This window comes from Geotrypetes seraphini, chromosome 19 (assembly GCF_902459505.1).
Source record: "Geotrypetes seraphini chromosome 19, aGeoSer1.1, whole genome shotgun sequence".
NCBI classification, from domain to species: Eukaryota; Metazoa; Chordata; class Amphibia; order Gymnophiona; family Dermophiidae; genus Geotrypetes; species Geotrypetes seraphini.
Window position 1 is genome coordinate 32,731,890 of NC_047102.1, and position 21,958 is coordinate 32,753,847.

Sequence of the window (21,958 nt, forward strand, 5' to 3'; positions counted from 1 at the left end):
GGTTCCAGCTGCCTGCTGTTGAATCAAAGTACGCTCTTCTTTGTGTCCCTGCTGTCTAGCAACTCTTTCTTCCTTTCTCTCTTCTCCTTCTCCATGAGCCTGCCATCTCTTTCTAGCCTTCTTCAACCCCACAATCTTCCAAACTCATTCTAACAGTGGCAGCATTGAAAAAAATAGTCTCTGGCTTCCTATGACATATTTACTATCCTTGGAAATTTTATTAAGAAAATACTTAAAGGAGATACTAGGTTTAGTAAACTCAGACATTTTTCCAATACAAAACTGTTGTTATATCCCACAGAAAAAGCGGGTAACGGTAGATCAAGTAGACCAGTTAGTCACTACGGAGTTTGACTTAACTCATTTTCTTGAGGATTCCCAAGAGGTTATTCAAACTAGGCCTACCCTATTAATGACTTGCCTAAGTGAATGAGATAAGAATTTAATTATGAGGCTATTTTTTAAAAATAAAACAACAAAATTCTGTGGGGATAATGTTCTGATGTTTCCAAATGTTGCCAGAGCAACTCACATGCGAAGGAGGGAATTTTTACTCTTAAAACCTAGAGTTTTGGCTCTGGCAGCAACATTTTTTCTAAAATTTCCATATAAGTGTATAATTAAAATACGGGAGAAAAAATTTATTTTTAAGTTTTCGTGAACATGGAAAAAATGTAGAGAAATAATAGTTTGAAAACAGGTCTTTATTGAGAGTCAAAAAAGATAGAGAAAGCACTAAAGAAGATTTAACTTGAGTTTTCTCAAGTTAATTTTGTTTTTTTTCTGTATTCTGAGATGTAATTATGGAAGCTCCTCTAAATTAATGTGTGCTAGAAAGATTTGTGTTAGAATTATTTATTTCCTTTCTTTGTATGATGTGTATCTTTATCCTTAACTGTTTTGATGGACACCTGGAACGCGCTTCCCGGAGAGGTGATAAGACAGAGTACAATTCTGGGGTTCAAAAAGGGACTGGATGACTTCCTGGAAGCGAAGGGGATTACAGGGTACAGATAGAGTTACCTTACAGGACATTGAGCGAATAGGGTATGGATATTTTAGGTTAGGTAGGGAACACTTTCAGGTCATGGACCTGGGGGGCCGCCGCGGGAGCGGACTGCCGGGCACGATGGACCCCTGGTCTGACCCAGCAGAGGCAATGTTTATGTTCTTATGAAAGAATTTATGTTAAACAAATTTTTGAATTAAAAAAACCCCCAATAGTCTCTGGCTGCCCTGCTAGAGCATTTCCTTTACTGCATCCCACCTCCTCATGGTGGATCTGATAGTTTGGGGTGATCATGAGTGTGTGTGGGAAAGGGAGGGGGATGCATAGAGCAAGAGATTGTTTGATTGAAAGGGGGGATCATAAATGTGGTGAGGGCATAAAGAGAGCAACAGATTTTTGGGTGGGTGGGTGCGCACATACAAAGAGCGAGTGAAGAAGGGTGTGTCTGTGTGTGAGGGAGGGAGAAATCCAAAGAAAAGGGGGAACAAGGGAGCTATAGATGTTTTGTGGGGGAATTGCAAGAAAAGAGATCAAGACAGTGAGTGGAGATCACAGAAAAAAATGTGTGTTGGGGGGGGGAGCTAGAATGTGAGTGTGTAGGGGGGCAAAGAGGAGACAGCAAGAAACTGAGGGACAGTGAGGGAAAAGATTAGGGGTGGCAGGAAATGCAGAAAATCCTAGATTGGATAGGGAGGGAGAGGGACAGAAGGAATCCAGGGTGATAATGCTGGAAAAGAGGTCTGGGAATGTTGAAAAGGAGAGCAGATAGAAGGATAAGGAAGAGATGAGAGAAAAAAGAAGAATCCAGCAAAAGAAGGAAGAAACAGCATTACATTGCCAAGAGAAAGGACTGAAACAAAAGAAAAAGGAAGGAGGGCATCAGAGATAAAGAGAAACTAAAAACTGGAATAGAGACAAGGACAAACATAGAAACATGATGGCAGATAAAGGCCTAGTAGCTCATCCAATCTGCCCATCCCCACCATCCATTATCTTCTCCCTAAGAGATCCCACATGCCTGTCCCCCGCTATCTTGAATTCAGATACAGTCTTCGTCTTCACTACTTCCACATGGAGACCATTCCACGCATCTACCACCGCATCATGGTCTGCCTCCAGAGTTTTGTCTGCAAAGAATGGTTGCTGTGCAGAGCTAGAGAGCTTGGGACAGTTCAGTGGCAATTACTTGGAGTTACATCAAGACCTAGCTTCCCATATGCTGCAGAAGAGAAGATCATTCTGAGAAGTGAGTCGGGCACCCACACGTGCAGTGTGCTATTGTTGGACATTTCCCTTTGGGCTCCTGATCACCTTCAATATGGTTCACAAGTGGGTTTCCACTCCTAGGGGAGGCCAGAGAGTTACTACGGAAAGAAGGGATTGAGGTGCCTGATGGTCTGGTGAATGGTGAGATATAGCAGTCTATCCAACAATGCTTAGTGGGACTTAGATGGCAGAGAGTGGAACCTAGAACTGGATTAACATTGCACAGGCCAGCGGTGGGAGGACCAATGATGATGGTCTCTCAACTTGATCTGCAGTGTATCATAAATTGCTACCTGGTGATTGCCCTTAGTCCTGACTTGCATTGATGTGAACTTATTGGAGATTGCTTTTGCATTGTGTTTGATTAAATTTTTGGAGAATATTTGTGTGTGGGGTTGGGGGGGTCAGGAATGAGTGGAGGGGTAAGAGGTATATCACTGGGTATCTCCATGGTATGGGATATATTGGCTTATTGTGTTGTTGGCTACCGGAGATGGATAAGTGTGAAGTTAACTAGGAGTGAACTAGGAGTGAACTTAAGTGTGAAGTTCTAACTAGGAGTGTAGGGAGGGTGGGGGAAGACAGGAGGATTGGGAATGAATGGGGGAGGTGGGGATGTGGGGAAAATGTAGGTCAACTTTGCCAGGGTCTTTTTCTAATGAATGAGGATGGCAGGGGTTAAAATAGTATCTTATAACGTTCACAGGCTCAACTCTTCATATAGGTATAAAGCACTCTTCAGGAAGCTGGTGCACCTCCATACTTCTGTGTGTTTTGTTCAAGAAATTAATCTCACCAGAACCCATGCAAGGCATATCTATGATCCTAAGGTTCCCTTGGCATTTTGAGCATCCACACTGGGCTAAAGGGCTGATTATAGAGATTAACCAGATAGTGAGGGAACCCCAGGGTAGATATTTAATTTTGGTAGTGGCTTTTAAGGGTAACACTTAAATTCTGGTAAATCTATAGGCTCCAAATGCAAAGCAGGGGAAGCTCATTCAGGCTATGATATCTTGGATTCTTCAATATAAAAAAGGGTCACTAGTGGTGGAGGGACCTCAATATAACTATGTCACCTGCTTTAGATAATACAGGTAGGACTATCCTGTATGGTAAACATGATAGGACTGCATTGCGGCAGTTTCTCAGGGCACTCAACTTTAAGGATGGGTGGAGATGGTTAAATCCTAGGGCTCATGACTATATTTACTATTCCCCAGTCCACAGTTCTTATTCCAGAATAGATTATCTTCTGATAGAAAAGGATTTGCTACAATGAGTCACACAGGCAGGTATAGAACAGAGGACATGATCAGATCATGCACCAACTTGACTGCAATTGGATGAGCTCTTACTTGACTTGGAACAAAAAAACTGGAGACTAAATGATAGTTTATTGGATGATCTGGAAATTGTAAAAAAGTTGCACTCTTATAGCAGAACATACCAAATTTAATGTAGGGGGTAAAGCGTCCCCAAGTGCAGTTTGGGAGAGATTGAAGGCTGTTTTGCGGGGTCATCTTATTTTTCTGGCTGCATATAGAAAGCAAAAGAGAGTAGAGGTTTTACAGCTGCAGTGTCTTACTGAATGATTAGAGGGTACACATAAACATCAGCCCTGGGATAGTGCAGTGCGTCAGCAGCTCCACTGAGCTCATAGAGCTTTGCAGGTCTCTTGTTTTCCCATGCAAGAATACCTCCTTGGTAAAAATTCAGCATTAAATCTGAGAGGAGTAGACCAAGAGTTATTCCACCCTGCTGGTACCAATCCCTTCACTGCCCACCAGACTTGTAATTTTGTGTTCACAGATTCCAAATCCCCCCAGGAAGCCAGGGTAAGTGCATGAGGTGAGTGGATCTACAGTTGTTGAAACAAGAAATATTTTGAATAATAAAGCTAGTCACCTGGTAGCACACAGACTGAAAGTTTAGTGGGTCCAGTCTAACATTTTGTTCATTAAACACCAGTCCGGAAAGGTTGTGAAGACAGAAGGGGAAGAGCAGGATTGTTTTGCTCAATTTTATACGGCATTGCATTTAGCAGAAGACAAGGTGCGAAACGAAGATATAGCTAATTAACTTGGGTCCCTTCAGCTAGATAATATTGCAGCTGAAGATGTCTTATGGTTGGGTAGACCCATTACCCTAATTGAAATTCATCAAGTGCTCAGAACTATGAAGACGGGAATGTCCACTGTGAAGCCATCTAGTCCAGGTAAGTTCTATAAACTCTTTAAGGAGCTTCTTCTCCTGATGATTTGCTTCTCTTTAACTTCCTGGATGTGCAGAGTCAGCTTCTATATTTTATGTGCCTAGCAGGGATGACTGTTTTGTGCTTCTTACCACCGCATATCCCTTTTAGGAGTTGATACCAATATATTTGCTCAAGTTTTGGTGGACAGTTCCTCAGTTAGTTCATCCAGATCAGTCTGATTTTATTGCAGGGAAGTAAGTAGGGGATAGTATTAGAAGAGCCTTGAATCCATGAGAATGGGCTCTGCGAATGAATCAAGAAATGATCTTTCTCTTGGTTAATGCAGACAAAGTATTTGATAGAGTCTCTGTCCTGACTGTTCATGTCTAAGGTGTTGGAATGAACAGGCCTGAGGCCTCGAATGCACGGATGGATTCAGAAACTTTATAATTGTCCCTTAGGGAGTATTAAAATCAGTAGGAAGTATTCTGAGGCATTCCCACTGTGCCAGGGGCCAAGACCTTTATCCCTGGTCCCATTTGCCTTGGTGATTGTGCTTCTTGGCCCAAAAGGTGAGAGAAAATGCCAGTGTGGTAAGAGTAAAGACCCCTGGATGGTATATTGGCAAATGATATATTGTTCACGTTGACCAAACCAGAAAGGTCTCTTGAAGCTGTGATGGCAGAGTTGATGCCTATAGTTGGGTTTCTGGATTTCGGGTGAATATAAACAAATCTGAAATACTAAATATTAATTTATCACCTGATCAAGAGGGAGTATCGTGCCTTATATTCCCATTCTGATGGGTGCAGGGATTGATAGGATATTTAAGTATATACTTAGAATGTCCTCTCACCCCCTCTTTTACGAAACTGCAATAGCGCAGAGAGCCGCACTGAATGCCCCGCGCTGCTCCCAACACTCATAGGAACTCAATGAGCGCCGGGAGCAGTATGGGCCGTTCAGCGCGGCTCCCTGCGCTAGAAACTGCTATCGTTGTTTCGTAAAAGGAGGCCTCAGTTTATATGGTCTAACTACATTCTGTTTTTTCAGAAAATTAGGAAAGACAAACAAATGGGAGAAATTTAATTTTTCTTAATTGGGCTGCATTGAAGTGGTTAAGATGATGATCTTACTCCAACTTCTGTTTTTATTCCAGACATTACTGATTTTGGGTAGAGAGAGAGCGAACTTACAGCGGCGGCTCCTAGACTTTATATGGGTGCGTCTACATCCTAGGATAGGTTGGAAAGTATTATGTTTGAGTAAGAAGGTTGGAGGATTGGCAGTTTCCTATTTATTAAAATATTATCAAGCAGCACAGTTATGAGCTACGCTGGAGAGGAAGGTTCATTCATGCAAGCAGTGGGTAGACAATGAGCAGGTTGAATTGGGCCTGATCCCTCTCATGCACTTATCCTGACTTCCTGGGAGAAGAAAAATTTAAGGGGGTCTGGAATCTGTGAACACATCATTACGAGTCTGGTGGGCAGTGAAGAGGCTGGTGCTGGCAGGGAGGAAGCACTCCTCTCAGATTTAATGCTGAATTTTTACCAAGGTGGAGGGCTGGGATATTCTTGCAGTAAGAAAACAAGAGACAGGTGTGTGTAGAGCAATTTGTGGATATAGAAAAGGGACTGGTTTGACCAGTTGGGGAGTTCCAAGGAAAATATGGATTGTTCTCTCAAGACCTATTCCCGTATTTACAAGTTAAGAACTATGTCCAGAGATTGGGGATTTTCAGGGAGCTCCTTGGGAGAAAAAACAAGTTTGAGAAATTTTTAGGCCCTGATGTTAAAAAGAAATGATCTTAGACATCTATCGATGCCTTAATGTTAAGAGGGGGAGCCCCTAAAATATATGACAGCTTGGGAATCTGACCTGGGTTGAGTGATTACTGTAGCAGAATGGGAATGCACGTGGCAACACATCAGTTTTCTTGAGCTTGCTACTACCTGGATACTAAGCTCTGTTGAGATGGTACTATATCCCTATATTACTAGTGAATACGAAAGGTGGTGGAGATGGGAGGTGTTGGAGGGGGAAGGCAGGAGGGGACTTCTACTTCCAGTTGGTAACTCTTTACCCAACGTTTTTTTGTTTTTGTTTTTTTTATTACCTTAAAATTTTATATCATTGCTTATTCTATTCTTTCAAATTTTGAATGTAATTCTTGTTTTTAGTTTGAATGTAATCCGCCTAGAACCGCAAGGTAATGGCGGAATAGAAATCACTAATGTAATGTAATTTGCATATATGGTGGGGGGGTATAGAATTGTCCAGGGTTTTTGGAAATCTATATTTCACACATTGTCTTTAATTTTGGATGGGAATTTAGAAGCTATTTAGTGCAGCAGTGAGCTTTTGACCACACACGCATGCGCAAGGCCTGCCACTCCCTCTAACAAAAAATTTGCATTAGAGGGGCCAGGATGTGGCAGGTCTTGAGTGTGGACAGATATGCATGAATCTTTTAATATGATGCTGGTGCAACCTCAATTAGATCTTCGAGTGTTATAACAGTGGTGATTTTGGAATAGTTTGCAATGAGAATTTATGCTCAAAGGATATTAAACAGATCGCTGTTCTGTTTGTATCCACCTGTGAATAGTAGTTAATGGACTCCTGACGAATTCAATAGTGCCAAAACATGGCCTATATCAAGTCCGGTCTTCACATATCTACTAGTCGCTTTATCACAAGGACTTTTTATTCATTTTACCAGTTCTCTCATAAAGACTGTTTATTTGGATCACCTGCTCTTTGTGGGGGTCTTTTCTACTTTGTTCTTTGCTCCTGTTGAGATATTGGGGATTTTTGGTTTTCTTGTTTTCTATTGTAGATATGCAATAACCTCATACCACATGCACTGTCTTTGGAGCCATAGGACCTCTGGGAGAATGCAAGGAGTGGTTGTGAAAGTGGCAGTGAACAGGGAAGACAAGAGCAGAGAGATGCTGGACACACTGTAGTGGTGATGGGGGAAGGAAGGTGCTGAACACCTGAAGAATGAATAGAAAGGGAGATACTGGACATGGGAGGGGGAAGGGGAGTTCCCAGAGTAAAGAGAGTAGGGGAGATACTGGATATAGGGGTTAGTTGGTAGGTAAGGGGAGATACTGGACTATGGAAAGGAAGATTTGGGCTATAGGAGAAGAAAGGGCCTTGAGCCATCTCTTGGGGGTTGAGGGTGAATACAGAACAGGTACACTTAGGCATCAGATACCCTTGAACCAGCCTTGCCTGTCCAATGTATCTAAATATACTCCATTTGCTTCAATTACAAGTAACCTGAAGACTAGACTAGTTCAACATGTTTGCAAAAGAGATCTGAAAACAACTGACATGCAAAACTCTGGACTCGATAATTGATCTATGTAAATCACTGTCTCTGCTTGCCATCAGAAGAACATAGTAATCTATGAGGAACCTTCAAAGAGAAACCAATTAAGAAGAAATGTTATAACAAATTATCATTAAAAAAAATAGGAGCTAAGCAAACAGAACTGACTGACCTATTTCTTTCAAATAGGTGCCAAATAGTCACTTCTTTATATACAGCACAGGGCTTTAGCATTAAGACTAGGAATATTTTGGCCTGATGACTCGACGAGATCCTGGCCTTGATTTTATTTGCAGTTCCATTTCTATATTAAAAAGAAGACTACAAATCCCAGTATACAATGAGGTTAATCCAAGGCCTGTTCTAACAGCTCCTGATGACCCATAGTGATCCCAGAAACCCAAATAGGAAATACCTGTGTATGACAGTCTTTGAAGACGGCGCTATTGATTATGCTGCACTCTCTTTCTGCTTGTGAGCGCCGGTGTGGGTTGTTTAAGCAAGGATTGATAACAGCTTTGGCGTTAGGGCACGAGGAGCCAACTTTCCAGCTGTTTCCAAACTCCTCCGCGCTCTCTTCGATGGACTTCCCTCGGGACATGAAGTCATTATTCTGGTTGTCATCAAAGTTACCACATAGGCCGCAGACTTTTTCCTGCAAGAATGGGAATCAAGAGAGCTGCCTGTGTTCTGCAATATCAACAGGGATCTTTGCATCTGAACATTTTCTGCCTATCCTTTTCACATGAATACGCTTTGTAGGTGCCACAAGGAGATAAACTGGCTTGCAGGCCAATGATCAAAACATAGCTAGTGTTAGTGTCCCCCCAAATGCTCTAATGGTGCATCATTAGCGCAGACCGCATTTAAATGTGATCATTTAGTAACCTACACAAATTCTTTAAAAAAAAACCTCTCAGGCATGTTTAACATTGGAAAAAATAATGTGTTGGAAGGGTTGGTTGAGAGAAGAGGTATCTAACGACACTCCTTCTCTATCACCAACCCAATCACCCTGCCCCAGACAGGCTTCCCCAACAATGTCACTGTGCTGTGTCCTGCTGTGCCAAGCATCAGTGCAACTCCCCTTCCCCCACCAAGCTAACAAAGATCCTTGGTGGTACCCCTCCCAGCTCCCAGGTCTCCCCCCCATAAGAACTTTTTAAAAAAGCACTACTGGTCCAGTGGGACCCTGATCAGGCCAGGCCAGAACCCCCCTCTCCCGAAGTCAACCCTAGTGGCCTAGCAGTGGATCACCTTCTATATTCCTTCACACCTCTGTAGGAGGCAGGAGGGAGGGATGCCTCAAAATGGGAACACCTCAACCCACCTGGTGTGTTAGAGCCTTTTTGAGGTTTCAAGTTCAAGTTTATTAGGTTTCGATAGACCGCCTATCTGAAAAACATCTAGGCAGTCGACAGTAAAATGTTTGAAGAAATAATTTAACAATACAAGTGAGCAAATTATATACATAGAAATAATTATTACAGAAAGAAAAGGGGAAGAGGGGGAGAAATACAATCTACGGAAAGGAAAGCTGGGTAGGGGAAATGAACAGAGGGAGGGGGAAAATAAGGTTGGCGCTAGAGTGGCCAGAAGTGATTGGGCATCGCTTCTGGCTGACTTCTTAGACCCCAGCGGGCCCCTCCCTGGACCACCAATGAATTGGTAGGTAGCCACTAGGAGGGTTGGGTGGGCAACTTACTGTCACAGCCCAGGAGTATCAGGCCACAGTTATGTACGGCCCAATGCTCCTGGGCCACAGGACTAATGCTGCCTGTGAGGTGACTCACAAGCAGCGTTATCCCTATAAGATGGGATTCAGCAACCTGTGGTACCCCAAGTTGCTGAATCCCACTGGGCATCGAAGTACAGTAAAGGGTGAACCTTTACCGCGCCTTGATGAATCCCCCACTAAATGACAGCAATGAATAGAATAAGTGCTACAGAAACATTTGCAAATGAGTGCCTCACTACCAGTGCCCTTCATATCCGTAGGCATTATCGGAAGTGGAACCAAAGCCTGGTCAGTACATATGCACATTAATAAAAAAATAAATACATAAAACATGCACTTCTGCACTGTTAATCCTGCCCTGGAGCAGGCTTAATTTTATGTGTGAGCTTTCTGGGAGGTAATTTTACAAAGAGCAAAATTTTGCTACCCATGAAAATGAGTAAATAGCAAAATTTAGGGCAAAATTTAACACCCAGGATAGCTGAAAATAGGTAACCGTTCTTGTGGCGCAGTTTTCTTTGTTCTTCACGTGTTTGTATGCTGATTTTGAAAAAATCCCTTAAATAATGGGGGTAGAAAAGTAGCTGATTTACTATGCTGTGGGACCTATTTTCTAACCATGAGCACCAATTTCAAAGTGTCTTCATATCAGCAAAGTCTTCAGGCTTGCAAAGTTATCCAGATTAGTTTTTGTGGATAATAAAAATTAATTTGGTTTAACTTGCTAAAAATCAATTTACCATTTGTTAAATTGCGCACATTAAAAAAATAAGTTCCCATGTGTGTGGAAAGTTATTTTGTCTCAAAATGAATGTGTGAAACAAGCTACGAAGAGCAGGCTAAAAGAATCAGAAATGAACAGAACATTTTTCTCCTGCATCCTAATTTAAGAGCAGCTCACTCTTGCAATTCCATTTATCCAGCTAAGCTACAGCCACAAATACCCACACCAGTTCTGCCTCTGTCTCTATACCTTCTGTTAAATTTTTGGCCAAGCTGGTTGGACAAAATATAACTACTGAGCAAGGAAGGGAAATATTGAAACCACAGAGTTGTCCAGGTAACTTTGGGGTCCTTTTACTAAACTGCGTTACGTGCTAGCATGTACTCACCACTCAATTCTGTATATGGCCTTAAGTTGTGTGTGCAAGACTTAGGACTAGATTCACTAAGCAAACCGATTGTGTACTGATCGGTTTGTTATCCGATTTCCCTCCGATCAGGTATTTAGGCCCTTTTTTTTTGGGGGGGGGAGCCCTAAATGGGTGTGCCTAAAAGTTATGACATGCACTGACGCTGTGTGATTCTATAATGTCTGCGTTACTCTTATAGAATTGCGTTAAACGTCATCCTGGTTGACATTGAATCCTCCCCTAACTAAGTAGATTTCCGGTCTGCATGTGTTAATAACATACAATTTTATAAAAATATTTTTTAGGGAGGGGTGTAGTATGGCAGGGAAAGGGACATAAGCACTACCATTACATTACATTAGTGATTTCTATTTCACCAATATCTTGTGGTTCAAGGCGGATTACATAAGATTTATCAGGAGTTACAAGAATTGTAACTTTACGTAAAAATTGTCATAGGAATTACATAGGAGGTATATAAGTATTGTCGGGAACTTGAGGCGATACATGTTGGGTAATTAGAAACATTTTAGATTTGAGAGGGGTAGTGGGTGTAGTGGTTGGAGATTGGGAAGGAACTGGTTGTGTTAAATAGGTTTTATGTATTTTTTGAAGAGTAGGGTTTTAGTTTCTTTTTTGAAGGTTTTCTAGTCTGTGGTCGAGGACAGCAGATTGGTGATTTGTCTGTCTAGTTTTGCTGCTTTGGAGGCCATTAGATTGTCATATAGTTTTCTTCGTTTGACGTTTTTGTGCATTCACATAAACTAAACTAAACTAAACCTTAAGTTTATATACCGCATCCTCTAGTAACTGCTCCCATGTTAATAATTTTGCAAGTCATGTGTGCTAATGGATAAAATAGTGAGAGGCATAGAAAAAAATCTAATCTAATCTGCCTGGCTGGCCCAGAACTTACTCTCTGATGTTAGAATTGATGTCGCAGGGAAGGCTTATGGGCCTGGCACTTGTACGCACCTGGCCTGGCATTGGAGAAGCAGGGAGAAATTGGCGGCGGTGGCTTTGAGGGGAGGGCAGGGAGAGAGAAAGACAGACAGACAAAGAAAGAAAGGGGGCAGAGAGAGACAGAAAGGAAGAAAGGGGAGGGGGCAGGGAGAGAGGAAGAAAAAGTTGTACTCGTGGCGGGACAGAGAGAGAGATATTGGATGGGGAATGGAATGAGGTCTAGAAGAGAGGAAGCATGCAGGAGGCAGAAAGAAAGAAATATTGGATTTACAGTCAGAAGAAGGAAGTGCAACCAGAGACTCATGAAATCACCAGACAGCAAAGGTAGGAAAAATGGTTTTATTTTAACTTTAGTGATCAAAATATGTCTGCTGTCTATATTTTGCACTATGGTCCCCTTTTACTAAACCGTGATAGCGATTTTTAGCGCAGGAAGCCTATGAGCATTGGGAGCAGCATGGGGGCATTCAGCACAGCTCCCTGCGCTAAAAACCGCTATTGCAGTTTAGTAAAAGGGGAGGGGGTATATTTGTCTATTTTTGTATAGTTGTTCCTGAGGTGACATTGCATATTTTAAAGTCATCTGCCTTGACCTCTTTGAACCCCACACCCCCCCCCCAAATATAAATGATAATTCATATTTTCTCTGCGTACAGTGTGCTTTGTGTTTTTTAAAATTTTATTGTTGGTAGATCACTTTGACTTAGTCATTTTAAAAGTAGCTTGCAAGCCAAAAAAGTGGGGGCACCCCTGGGTTAGAGTAGTTGCTCGTGCTGGTGAAGATTTTAAAGAGGTACAAGGAGTGGGAAAGGGAGGATGCGAGTGTGGCTTGGGGGGTGGAGAGGTTCTGGCACCCTCACCAAGAAGGCACCCGGGGCAGTCCACCCCCCCTCCCCTCCTTTATATGCTAGGGTGCACAAGCTTCTGATTTTATTGGGTTGTGCACAAACAGCCAGACATGAGCACAAAAGGTAAAGGAAAGAAAAATCCTGCACCCTGTTTCTTCACAGGGCCAGGGCTCAAAAGGTTCTGAGAGGGGCCTGTAGCTGATAGGACCCAAAACATAGATCGTGGCTTGTGACTTCCATACCTCAAACAGTCTTTCCTCAGTCAGGCAAAGGGATCTGGCCTTAGCCAGACCTCGGAGCAAACTCGCAGGTGTTCAGCAACAAAAGGAAGATTAGCTTCCCTCAGCCAAGCCGAGTATCTAAGGGCTGTAGTCAAGGTTCATACAGGAATCACCTCTTCCTCCTTTCTCCTGGGCCTCCTGACTTAGCTCTGGCCCTGCCCTTTTATACTTCCCGATTCCAATCTCCCTGACTCCTCCTTCTCATGTCACTTCCCCTTAATGAGCTACCTATTAATGCTGCCTGATTCAGGGAAAAATGTTTTGTTTTGATTCAATTCGATTTGGCTTATTAAATTGATTTTTTGATTCTATTTGCTTTTCCTGCCCAATAGGGCATTGTTGTTGTTTTTTTTTCAAACGTCCTGGCGGGTTTCTTTTGTAGCCTTCTCATAATTCGTTCCTGAAGCATGCTCATAAACCAAATTACTCCTATATCAAAGTGAGTTTCCCCATAGGAAGTAAGGGAAACTCGCTTGATTGGTTCCAACTCCTCTCCCCCCCCCCCTGGCCACTGGCGCTGCTCCACCCCACCACATCCCCAAAAGACCCCCGCACCCCCAAGGCCACTGGTACGCTTCCACTTCTCCCCCTCCCCACGCAAACCGGCATCACCCCCTGCCCGCAAATGCTGCCCCCCATGAACCGGCATCGCCCCCCCTTATGAATGCTGGCCCTCCCCCCCCCCCCCCGTGCGAGCCAGCATCCCCCGCCTGCCCAAACTGAAGAATTACCCCCAATGTAGCACCGGCACACAGCACCAACCCACAGGAGATGCCGGTGCCCGAAGATCGTGCTGCTTGCTGAACTGGGCCTTGAGCATCTGCGTGTTTCATTCTTCTTCAGGGTCAGGGAAAGTACAGAAATGTTCAAGCTGTCAGCATTTAGCTTAAGCCAACCAAAATCATGCCGGCAGCTTGAACATTTCTGTACTTTCCCCGCCCTGAAGAAGAATGAAATGCATCGGTGGGGAATGAAACAGCAAAGATTCTTAAGCTAAGTTTCAATTTATGAATATATTTATAAAACTGATTTTAAGAATAAGCACTGGATTGCATAAAATAAACTTTATAAAAATAAATTAGATACAGAGAAAACAGTGATCTCTAAGCTCTGATGAGGATAGTCACCACACAGGCTCTCTTGTTAGAAACATAGAAATAGACAGCAAATAAGGGCCACGGCCCATCTAGTCTGCCCACCCCAATGACCCTCCCCTACCTTTCTCTGTGAATAGATCCCATGTGTCTATCCCATTTGGCCTTAAAATCAGGCAAGCTGCTGGCCTCAATCACCTGAAGTGGAAGACTATTCCAGCGATCAACCACCCTTTCAGTGAAAAAGAATTTCCTGGTTGAGAGTTTAAGTGTGGCTCACTGAGGAGCTTCGGTGGAATACATAAATAAGAAGTCATCATTCAGAATTTGAGACTTTAAGATCTAAGGAGGTGTATTAAAGACCCAGTTAGGGGTAGTATTGCCCACAATCTACACTTGTAGAACAATCAGTGGCATAGTGAAGGAGGGAAGCGCCCAGGGCGGTGGTGACCCTGATCCTTTCCCGCCTCTCCCGTCATGTGCTCACACCTTACCTTCCCTCGTACCTCTTTAACTTCTCCAACCTGCTGCCTGGGCCGGCCTCAGCTCTCACTTCCTGGTCCCATGAACAGGAAGTGACTTCAAAGGGGGTGAGCTGATGCTGGCGCTAGCAGTAAGTTCAAGCTGCTGCTCACACCGGTGAAGCATTAGAGGCCCGGGGTGGGAGTGGGGGTGGCGCAAGGTAAGGTGCTCATGTGGCAGGGAAGGACTGGGGGAGCAGGGAGGAAAGGTGCCGCAGCCCCTGCCAAGATGGCACTCAGAGCGGTCCACCCCCCATGCCCCCACTTACTATGGCACTAAGAACAATGTTGACAAACTTTCCTCATATTAACGTTCTTCACTCATATACTGTATATAAGTTTGCAAAATTAACTACTTCCACAAAATTTGTGTGCTCATCTTTAATTTCTGAAAATCAAAAGGACTAAGACCTGTATCCTGCTGCAGTTTTTTTTCTTACAAAATAGCATTGTTTTTTTTTGCATCAGTATCCCATCTCCTCTTTTATTTAGACCAACTGACCCATTAGACCAATTGTAATCATATCCACTGTCATTGCTTCTTAAATGGTTATATGAAGCTCTGAGAGAAATGCACGACTTACCCGAAAGTACGAATCCAGTTTAATATATATAGTGGTCTTTTTGTCCCAAATCAGCATTAGGCCATTGCTGGCCTCAATTATTATATAAAGTCCCCAAGGATATATTCTGAAAGGGATGTTCATGCCATGTACGCTTTCCTGCATCTCATATTTTCCACTATAAAGTTTCAACTGTGTATTCTAGAAAAAAGGAAGAAAAAACCTCTTTGGAATAATCAAATAAAAAATGCATTTTCTTTCCCCACAGTGTACATTCAATATTGCAGATATTTTCAGGACCACCTGCCAGTCAGGTTTTCAGGATAGCCCTAATGAATATGCATAGGGCAGATTTGCATGCCTGTCACCTCCATTATATGCAAATTTCTCTCATGCATATTCACTAGGGTTTTCCTGCAAACCCGACTGGCTGGTGGTCCTCTAGGACAGAATTGGGAACCAAGCCAGACCTGTCTACCTGCTTTGCACAGTGAAGTAAGGTGGTTATTTTGACTCTAGTCTCTATAGATTTCACATCTGATTTCATCCTTGTTGATCATGTCTTGACCTTTGGTGTGGAGGGCCATATTTGATATGATGTCCAAATCTGAGTTTGGACATTTGGCGGAAGATACACAAAAACCCAGTAACAAACATGCTCATTTTCAAAACTGCAAAATGCCTATCTTGTTTTTTTTGGGAAATGGCCATTTTTCAGACATGCATTTATGTTTTTGAACCATTTTTGAAAAGTTAAAGTTCAATTTATTCAATATACCGCAAATATAAAACCAAGGTAAATCTACGCGGTTTACAATAAAATGTAAAATGAATAAAAAAGAAAACAAAAAGTAAAAAATAAAATAGGGTAGGAGACGAAAATTAGACAAAACACAAAGTTCAAACAAAACAGTCAAGCAACCATAGAAACATGAGGAGAGGAAAGAATCGGTAGGTTACAATAAAACCAAAAGATTGGGGAGAGGGTGGAATAAACAATGTGTTGGGGGATTTAAAAATTAAGTTATTTTTGCCCACACTAAATAAGATGAGATAAAGACAGGAATACCAGAACAGAATAGGTTGCCTGCTGCAAATTGCAGAGAAAGAAAATTAAGAACAGAAAGCCAAGGAGAAATAGTATGCCTTTAATTGCATCTTAAAAGTCACAATTGATTTTTCTAAATGGATATAAAGCGGCAGAGAGTTCCAGAGGGTGGAAGCCATGACAGAGAATGAAGAATTCCTATGAAAGTCGAGGAAAAATGGTTGAAATGAGGGAACAACTAATAACTGTTGAACACATCCAAAAGAAAACCACACCAAACTAGCCATCGGCATGCAGGATGGGCCAGCTTTGTAGTAGATTTGCCACATAGACCTCCCAGCAGAACAGTGGGGCACCTCAGAGAGCACTACAATGAACTTTACGAAAAAAGGCCCAGGCACACATCTCACCATTACCCCTTTATACTGTATGGTGAGCCCTCCAAACCCAGTAACCAACTACTGTATCCAACTGTACACCACACCAATAGCCCTTATGCCTGCAGATATCACTTATATGATGATACAGTAGGTTTTTGGTGGGCTCACACCTTCTACCACAAATCTAGCAGTTAGAGTAAGATATGGGCCTGGAATGCCTTATCCTCTTCCCTTTGCCTCAAAACTTCCAAAGATAGATCTAAAGCAGCTTTAAATACTTTCTTGTTGAATGATGCTTCAACTTGGCCTCCTATTATTCTCAGATGTTCCTGTTTCCTTTCTCACTTTTTTTTGTTTTGTTTTCTACCAGGATTCAACCTAGAATAGCAGCCTCCTTTTTCTTCCTTGCCCCGTTCTCCTCTCCTCCTCTTTCCAATCAATTATTGTATTTCCTCCCCACTCTACCTCTCTGTTTTTCCATACCATCTTTTCTTTCCTCCCTTCTTATTTTGAAATTTCTATCTATGTAAACTGCCTAGATATACTCAGTGGTGTAGTGTATGTAAGGGTGAGATGAAGTTAGATCCAAGTGACAACAAAGGTATTGAAGGTATTAGTGACTGGTGTCGTCATACATAATTGTGCAAGGGGATCATTAAGCTTTTTCTTATTACAAAGATCACTTGTCTCCTTGCACAATTATGTATGACGGCATCAGTCACATTAATACCTTCAATACCTTCCAAAATTTGTTGTCACTTGGATCTAACTTCATCTCACCCTTACATACCTAATATTACACTACATATTATTTCATATCCACTCACTACATATTTCTATCCATAGGACCCCTGAGGAAGACAATAGTGTCAAAACACAGACCATGTTGGGTCCAAATGTTTCCAGTGTATTAGTCCTAGCCATTTTCATGTGGATTATCAAGTTGTTCCAATAAAGCCTTCATCTTGGACATCAACTCTCCACAAGTCTTTTGCTTTGGTTAACAAAGAACATAAGAATTGCCGCTGCTGGGTCAGACAAGTGGTCCATCGTGCTCTGCAGTCTGCTCATGCGGCGGCCCTTAGGTCAAAGACCAGTGCCCTATTTGAGTCTAGCCTTACCTGCGTACGTTCTGGTTTCCCCCTATAACAGCCTCTGGAAGAGCGTTTCAGATTTCTATCACTTTCTGGGTGAAGAAGAACTTCTTTACGTTTGTATGGAATCTATCCCCTTTTAACTTTAGAGAGTGCCCTCTCGTTCTCTCCACCCTTCGATATCTTGAATGTTTCGATCATGTCCCCTCTCAGTCTCCTCATTTCAAGGGAGAAGAGGCCCAGTTTCTCTAGCCTCTCATTGTACAGCAACTCCTCCAGTCCCTTAACCATTTTTGTTATTCTTCTCTGGACTCTTTAACATATGTCTTACGAGCACATACACATTCGTAATTATACCTGCCTTGGAGCAAGAGTGACTTTATGCAGGAGTTTTCAAGGAGGCTATTTTATAAAGGCACTTGTCATATGTTGTCTTTATAAAATTCTCTGCTATAAACAATACCTTAGATAGGATGAAGAAGTCAAACCACAAAACCTGCTCTTGACAATTGTCAATCATAGGATCAAAATGCACATTGTAACTTTTGCTTTTGCTACTGTGTTCATTGTGAATTTAACAAAAAGTTAAATTTGCACTTTGATGTTATGATTGACAATTTGGGGCACTGGTAACATTGGCTAAATTTCAGCCTTATCTCCCAGTCTGAGGATAGAAATGCAGGTTTTGTGATTTGATGCTTCTACGGTATTAAATAGGCAATTCATATGCGTCCATGTGCCTTTCTGACTAGACGCCCTCTGTCAATCTTAGACTTTTCCAGTAATGGAGGGTCCAAGTGGTACCAAGGACAATAAGGTGATAATTACCCCGAGGACAATTCGGATAATCTTGGAGCATATTCTAGGTGTGATGCCACAGACAATGTTTTCAGTCACAATACTGAAGGTGGAATGGTTTTGGTGTCTATCACACAGATCCTGTAAAAGAGAGAAAAAACAGGAAATAAATTCTGGGGTTTAACAGGCCCGGAGATGCCCCTGCTAAGCTGGATGGATACTGGTATTCAGCAGGTGGATTTAGAATTGGGTTTTAATATATCTGCTAAGTTGGAAAGGCGCCCATATGCATTGTTGTTGCATATTATCTTAGTTTAGGTTTGCTTCCTGGTTGATAGTTATTTTGTTGCATAGGTGTGATTGAATATGATCAGATGGTGATCAGACCAGGGTACTGGTTTGATGGAGCAGCTGCGAGTGCCTGTGCTGAGCGATGCATCGTTTGGAGTAACAATTAAGTCTAGGATGTGGCTCGTTGCGTGACTTGGTGAGGGGACTATTTGATGGAAGCCTAGGTCCAACAGTGATGTGATGAAGTTTTTTGTTTTGAAGATTCTGAAAAATATTCTATTGAATTGTTTTATTACTACTCATTTTTATTGAGCATGAGAAAATAAATACAGTTAATATAGAACTATGCCAGCTCAATGCTGGTGTTAGCGTCTAGCATGAGCGGCATTGTAGCATGTGCTATTCCGCGCATTAAAGCCCTAACGCAGCTTAGTAAATGGAGCCCATAGTAATGCAAAATAGATGTTTTTATATCCAACTCAATTGAGAGGTTCCTTTTAGAAGAAGAGGCTTGAGATGGTAGGGTTTGATCTATTGGGATTGGCCTTAATAGTACGCTAACTTGCAGACACACGTTATCTAATTTCTTCAGCAATGTCTTGTGTTTAACTCGTTTTCTCCCCAATGATGTGGACTGTGTACATTTTTTGTATTCAAATGACTTCAAAATAAAAGTTCTACAAAACCAAATTATCCATATATCTGCATATTTTGTAATATTCATATAATTCTAAACTGTACCCCCAAGGAATGCATACAGACATTCTGGATAAAAGCACATGCTAAGCAGAAACTGTTACTCATGTAGGGCAAAGAAAGTTTGACGTTATTTTACCTACAGATTTCATAATTCATGCTCCCTTATTTGACAGCTTGATCACTAGAAGTAGTATCACAAGACTACCACAAAGGGAATTTTAGACCCATTTTGAAGCTGGATGCTGACAGAGGGGCAACTAGAGATCAATCCTGCTCTCACCACTAACCACCCAGAAAACCCTTGGTAGATATTAGAAGGCATCAATGGGTGAAGAGTTCAAGTTGGACAAGTCAGGTTGGAATTTGGATCAGAGAGATGTCTTTGATAAGGAGGTTTTAGATCAGGGGAGGGGGGGAGGTTTAAGTTAAACACAAGCTATAGTATATTCATTTTGCATATTTAGGGAGTTCAGACATGGGGGAAACCACTGCTTGCCTTGGGATCGGTAGCATTGAATATTGCTACGGTTTGGGTTTCTGCCAGGTATTTGTGACCTAGATTGGCCACTGTGGAGACAGGATACTGAGTTAGATGGACTATTGGTCTGACCCAGTATTCTTATGTTCTTATTTTAAGGCAGGCCATTTGATGGCTCCTACTCCATAAAACCCCTCAGAATATTTGTCTCTCAGTCTTCTCCTTTCCTTTATTCAGCACATATACATTCGAATCTAATCTAACCCCAATTCCACCAGATCCACCCAAAAACTGAAACTTTCCTTTTCCTCTCTAAAAGGCATTTCCCTTGTAGGAAAACATGGCTCCTCCCTCCCTTTCAGAATCACTGAGCTCTGGAACAACCTTACCTCCCCTCTTAGGAATCTGAGCTCCCTCCAACTCTTCCGTAAACATCTGAAAACCTGGTTATTCTCGAAAACGTAACTCCTCCTCCCTCTCTGGTCATTCTAGCCTTCTAAATTTTTCTCCTCATTTTGCCTCTTTCCTCCACTGGAGTTCCTTTCTACCCTAACTCTTGTTAACCGTGTCGAGTTTTACGAATGTAGAGATGATGCGGTATACAAACCTAAGGTTTAGATTAGATTAAATTAGATTATTTCAGAGACATGCTATGCCTAAATAGGTTCAAGGCAACTTACAATATAAGGAATAATGGAACGTATATGCTACATTATATCAGTCTGAGGAGGACAGAGTTATGAACGGAGTAATAGGGAAGGGAGGATTGAGGACTGCACTGGTATAACACTTGAGAATGGGATTTAGTGATACTAGGTATTTCAAGTTAGCTGTCTGTAGTGTGCATGCTTTCAAAGAAGAGAGTTTTTAATTTTCTTCAGAATCTGTTGTAGAATGTTTCCATCCTGATGTCAGTTGGAAGGTTTGTTCCAGGTCTTGGTGCCAAGATAAGTGAAGAGCGGGTCGAATGTGCATTTGTATTTAATTCTACTGTACATGCCTCAGCGGACCTTATTTGTCCTAAAAGTGGTCTAAGTGCCAACTGTTCATCTTGTATTGGATGTACGTCAGGGACAGACGTCAATGATACCACACCACTTGTGACATTCCCCCATACCATCCAGATGCACCTCCAGTAGTTCTAGTCATTTTACATTCTAGACATCTTTGCCCCAACCTTTTCTGAAATGTCAGTTTAAACATTTGGGCTGTAAAGACATCTATATGCCAGGATAATAATGTTTAAAGCATAAATAGTACTTGTAAAACAGCTAGTATGTTGCATTCGGAAATTATTAATTCTTCTAATTGTGATTACACTTAAAAAAAGAATTATGAATTAACAGAGGCCCAGATGTTTAAAGTTAGACACCTAAATTGGTGTGCCTAACTGATTTAGGCACCTAACAAAAATATTTAATTAGCTTAATCGGCGCTGATAAGCTTAATTGGCTTGAATTAAAATTACTTGATAGGCGCCAAGATCGCTGGACGCCTATCGATTTCAGGTAGGTGCCTAGCCCAAGGCGTCTACCAGAAAGTGGTCATGGTTAAGGGCAGGTCATGGGCGGACCTTAGGCGTGTTGGATTTAGGCCAAGAAAACCATGGCATAAATAGGGGGCACCTAAGATTTTGACACCTACTGGCACTTAAGTCCAATTTAGTTATTGCTTGGCGTGATTCTATAAATAGCACCTATCTGAAGATTGACTGCCGCCATGCGCCAGGTTCCTCAGCATCTATTTTATAGGCCTCATGTATAGAATTGGGGCCGTAACGTCCTTTATAGTTGTATAATTGATACTTAATAGTCACATAATTGACACAACTGAAAGACAAAGAGAATTTTATTAAATATAACCTTCTAATTGTAAAGAAAGAATATCCTTAGGAAGCCCAAAATGGTAGATTTTGACCCTTAAATTGTTGTGGCAGTTGGAAAGAAGCTTGTGAAATTAGAGGTGCAAAATCAGATACCTGAACCAGGACATAGCTGCAAGCTCCACTGAAATCAAAGCGCTTCTTGTCGAAGGTTATGTGATGGCCATCTCCATACACACTGCATGTGCCGTGACACAGGAAGTCTGAGCATTCCCATTTTTTCTTTCCACACACACTGTGAGATAGGCAAAGTGAAAAGGATTTCTCTGTTAATAGATCCTATCCATCTAGTATTACCATACATGCAAAAGTTTTCACTACTAATTCACCCT

General features: G+C 42.0%; 2 protein-coding genes across 2 annotated transcripts in view; both read right to left on the minus strand.

The window, feature by feature from the left end:
• Positions 1–21,958, minus strand: part of LOC117352133 — a 1,164,809-nt gene that overhangs the window by 389,509 nt on the left and 753,342 nt on the right. The window lies entirely within an intron of this gene.
• Positions 1–21,958, minus strand: part of LOC117352124 (mucin-2-like) — an 87,251-nt gene that overhangs the window by 16,042 nt on the left and 49,251 nt on the right. The window contains exons 12-15 of the mRNA XM_033928268.1: positions 21,723–21,861; positions 18,307–18,417; positions 14,978–15,157; positions 8,231–8,470 (exon numbers count right to left, since the gene is read on the minus strand). Coding sequence (XP_033784159.1) covers positions 8,231–8,470; positions 14,978–15,157; positions 18,307–18,417; positions 21,723–21,861 — 670 coding nt within the window. The remainder of the gene's footprint in view (positions 1–8,230; positions 8,471–14,977; positions 15,158–18,306; positions 18,418–21,722; positions 21,862–21,958) is intronic.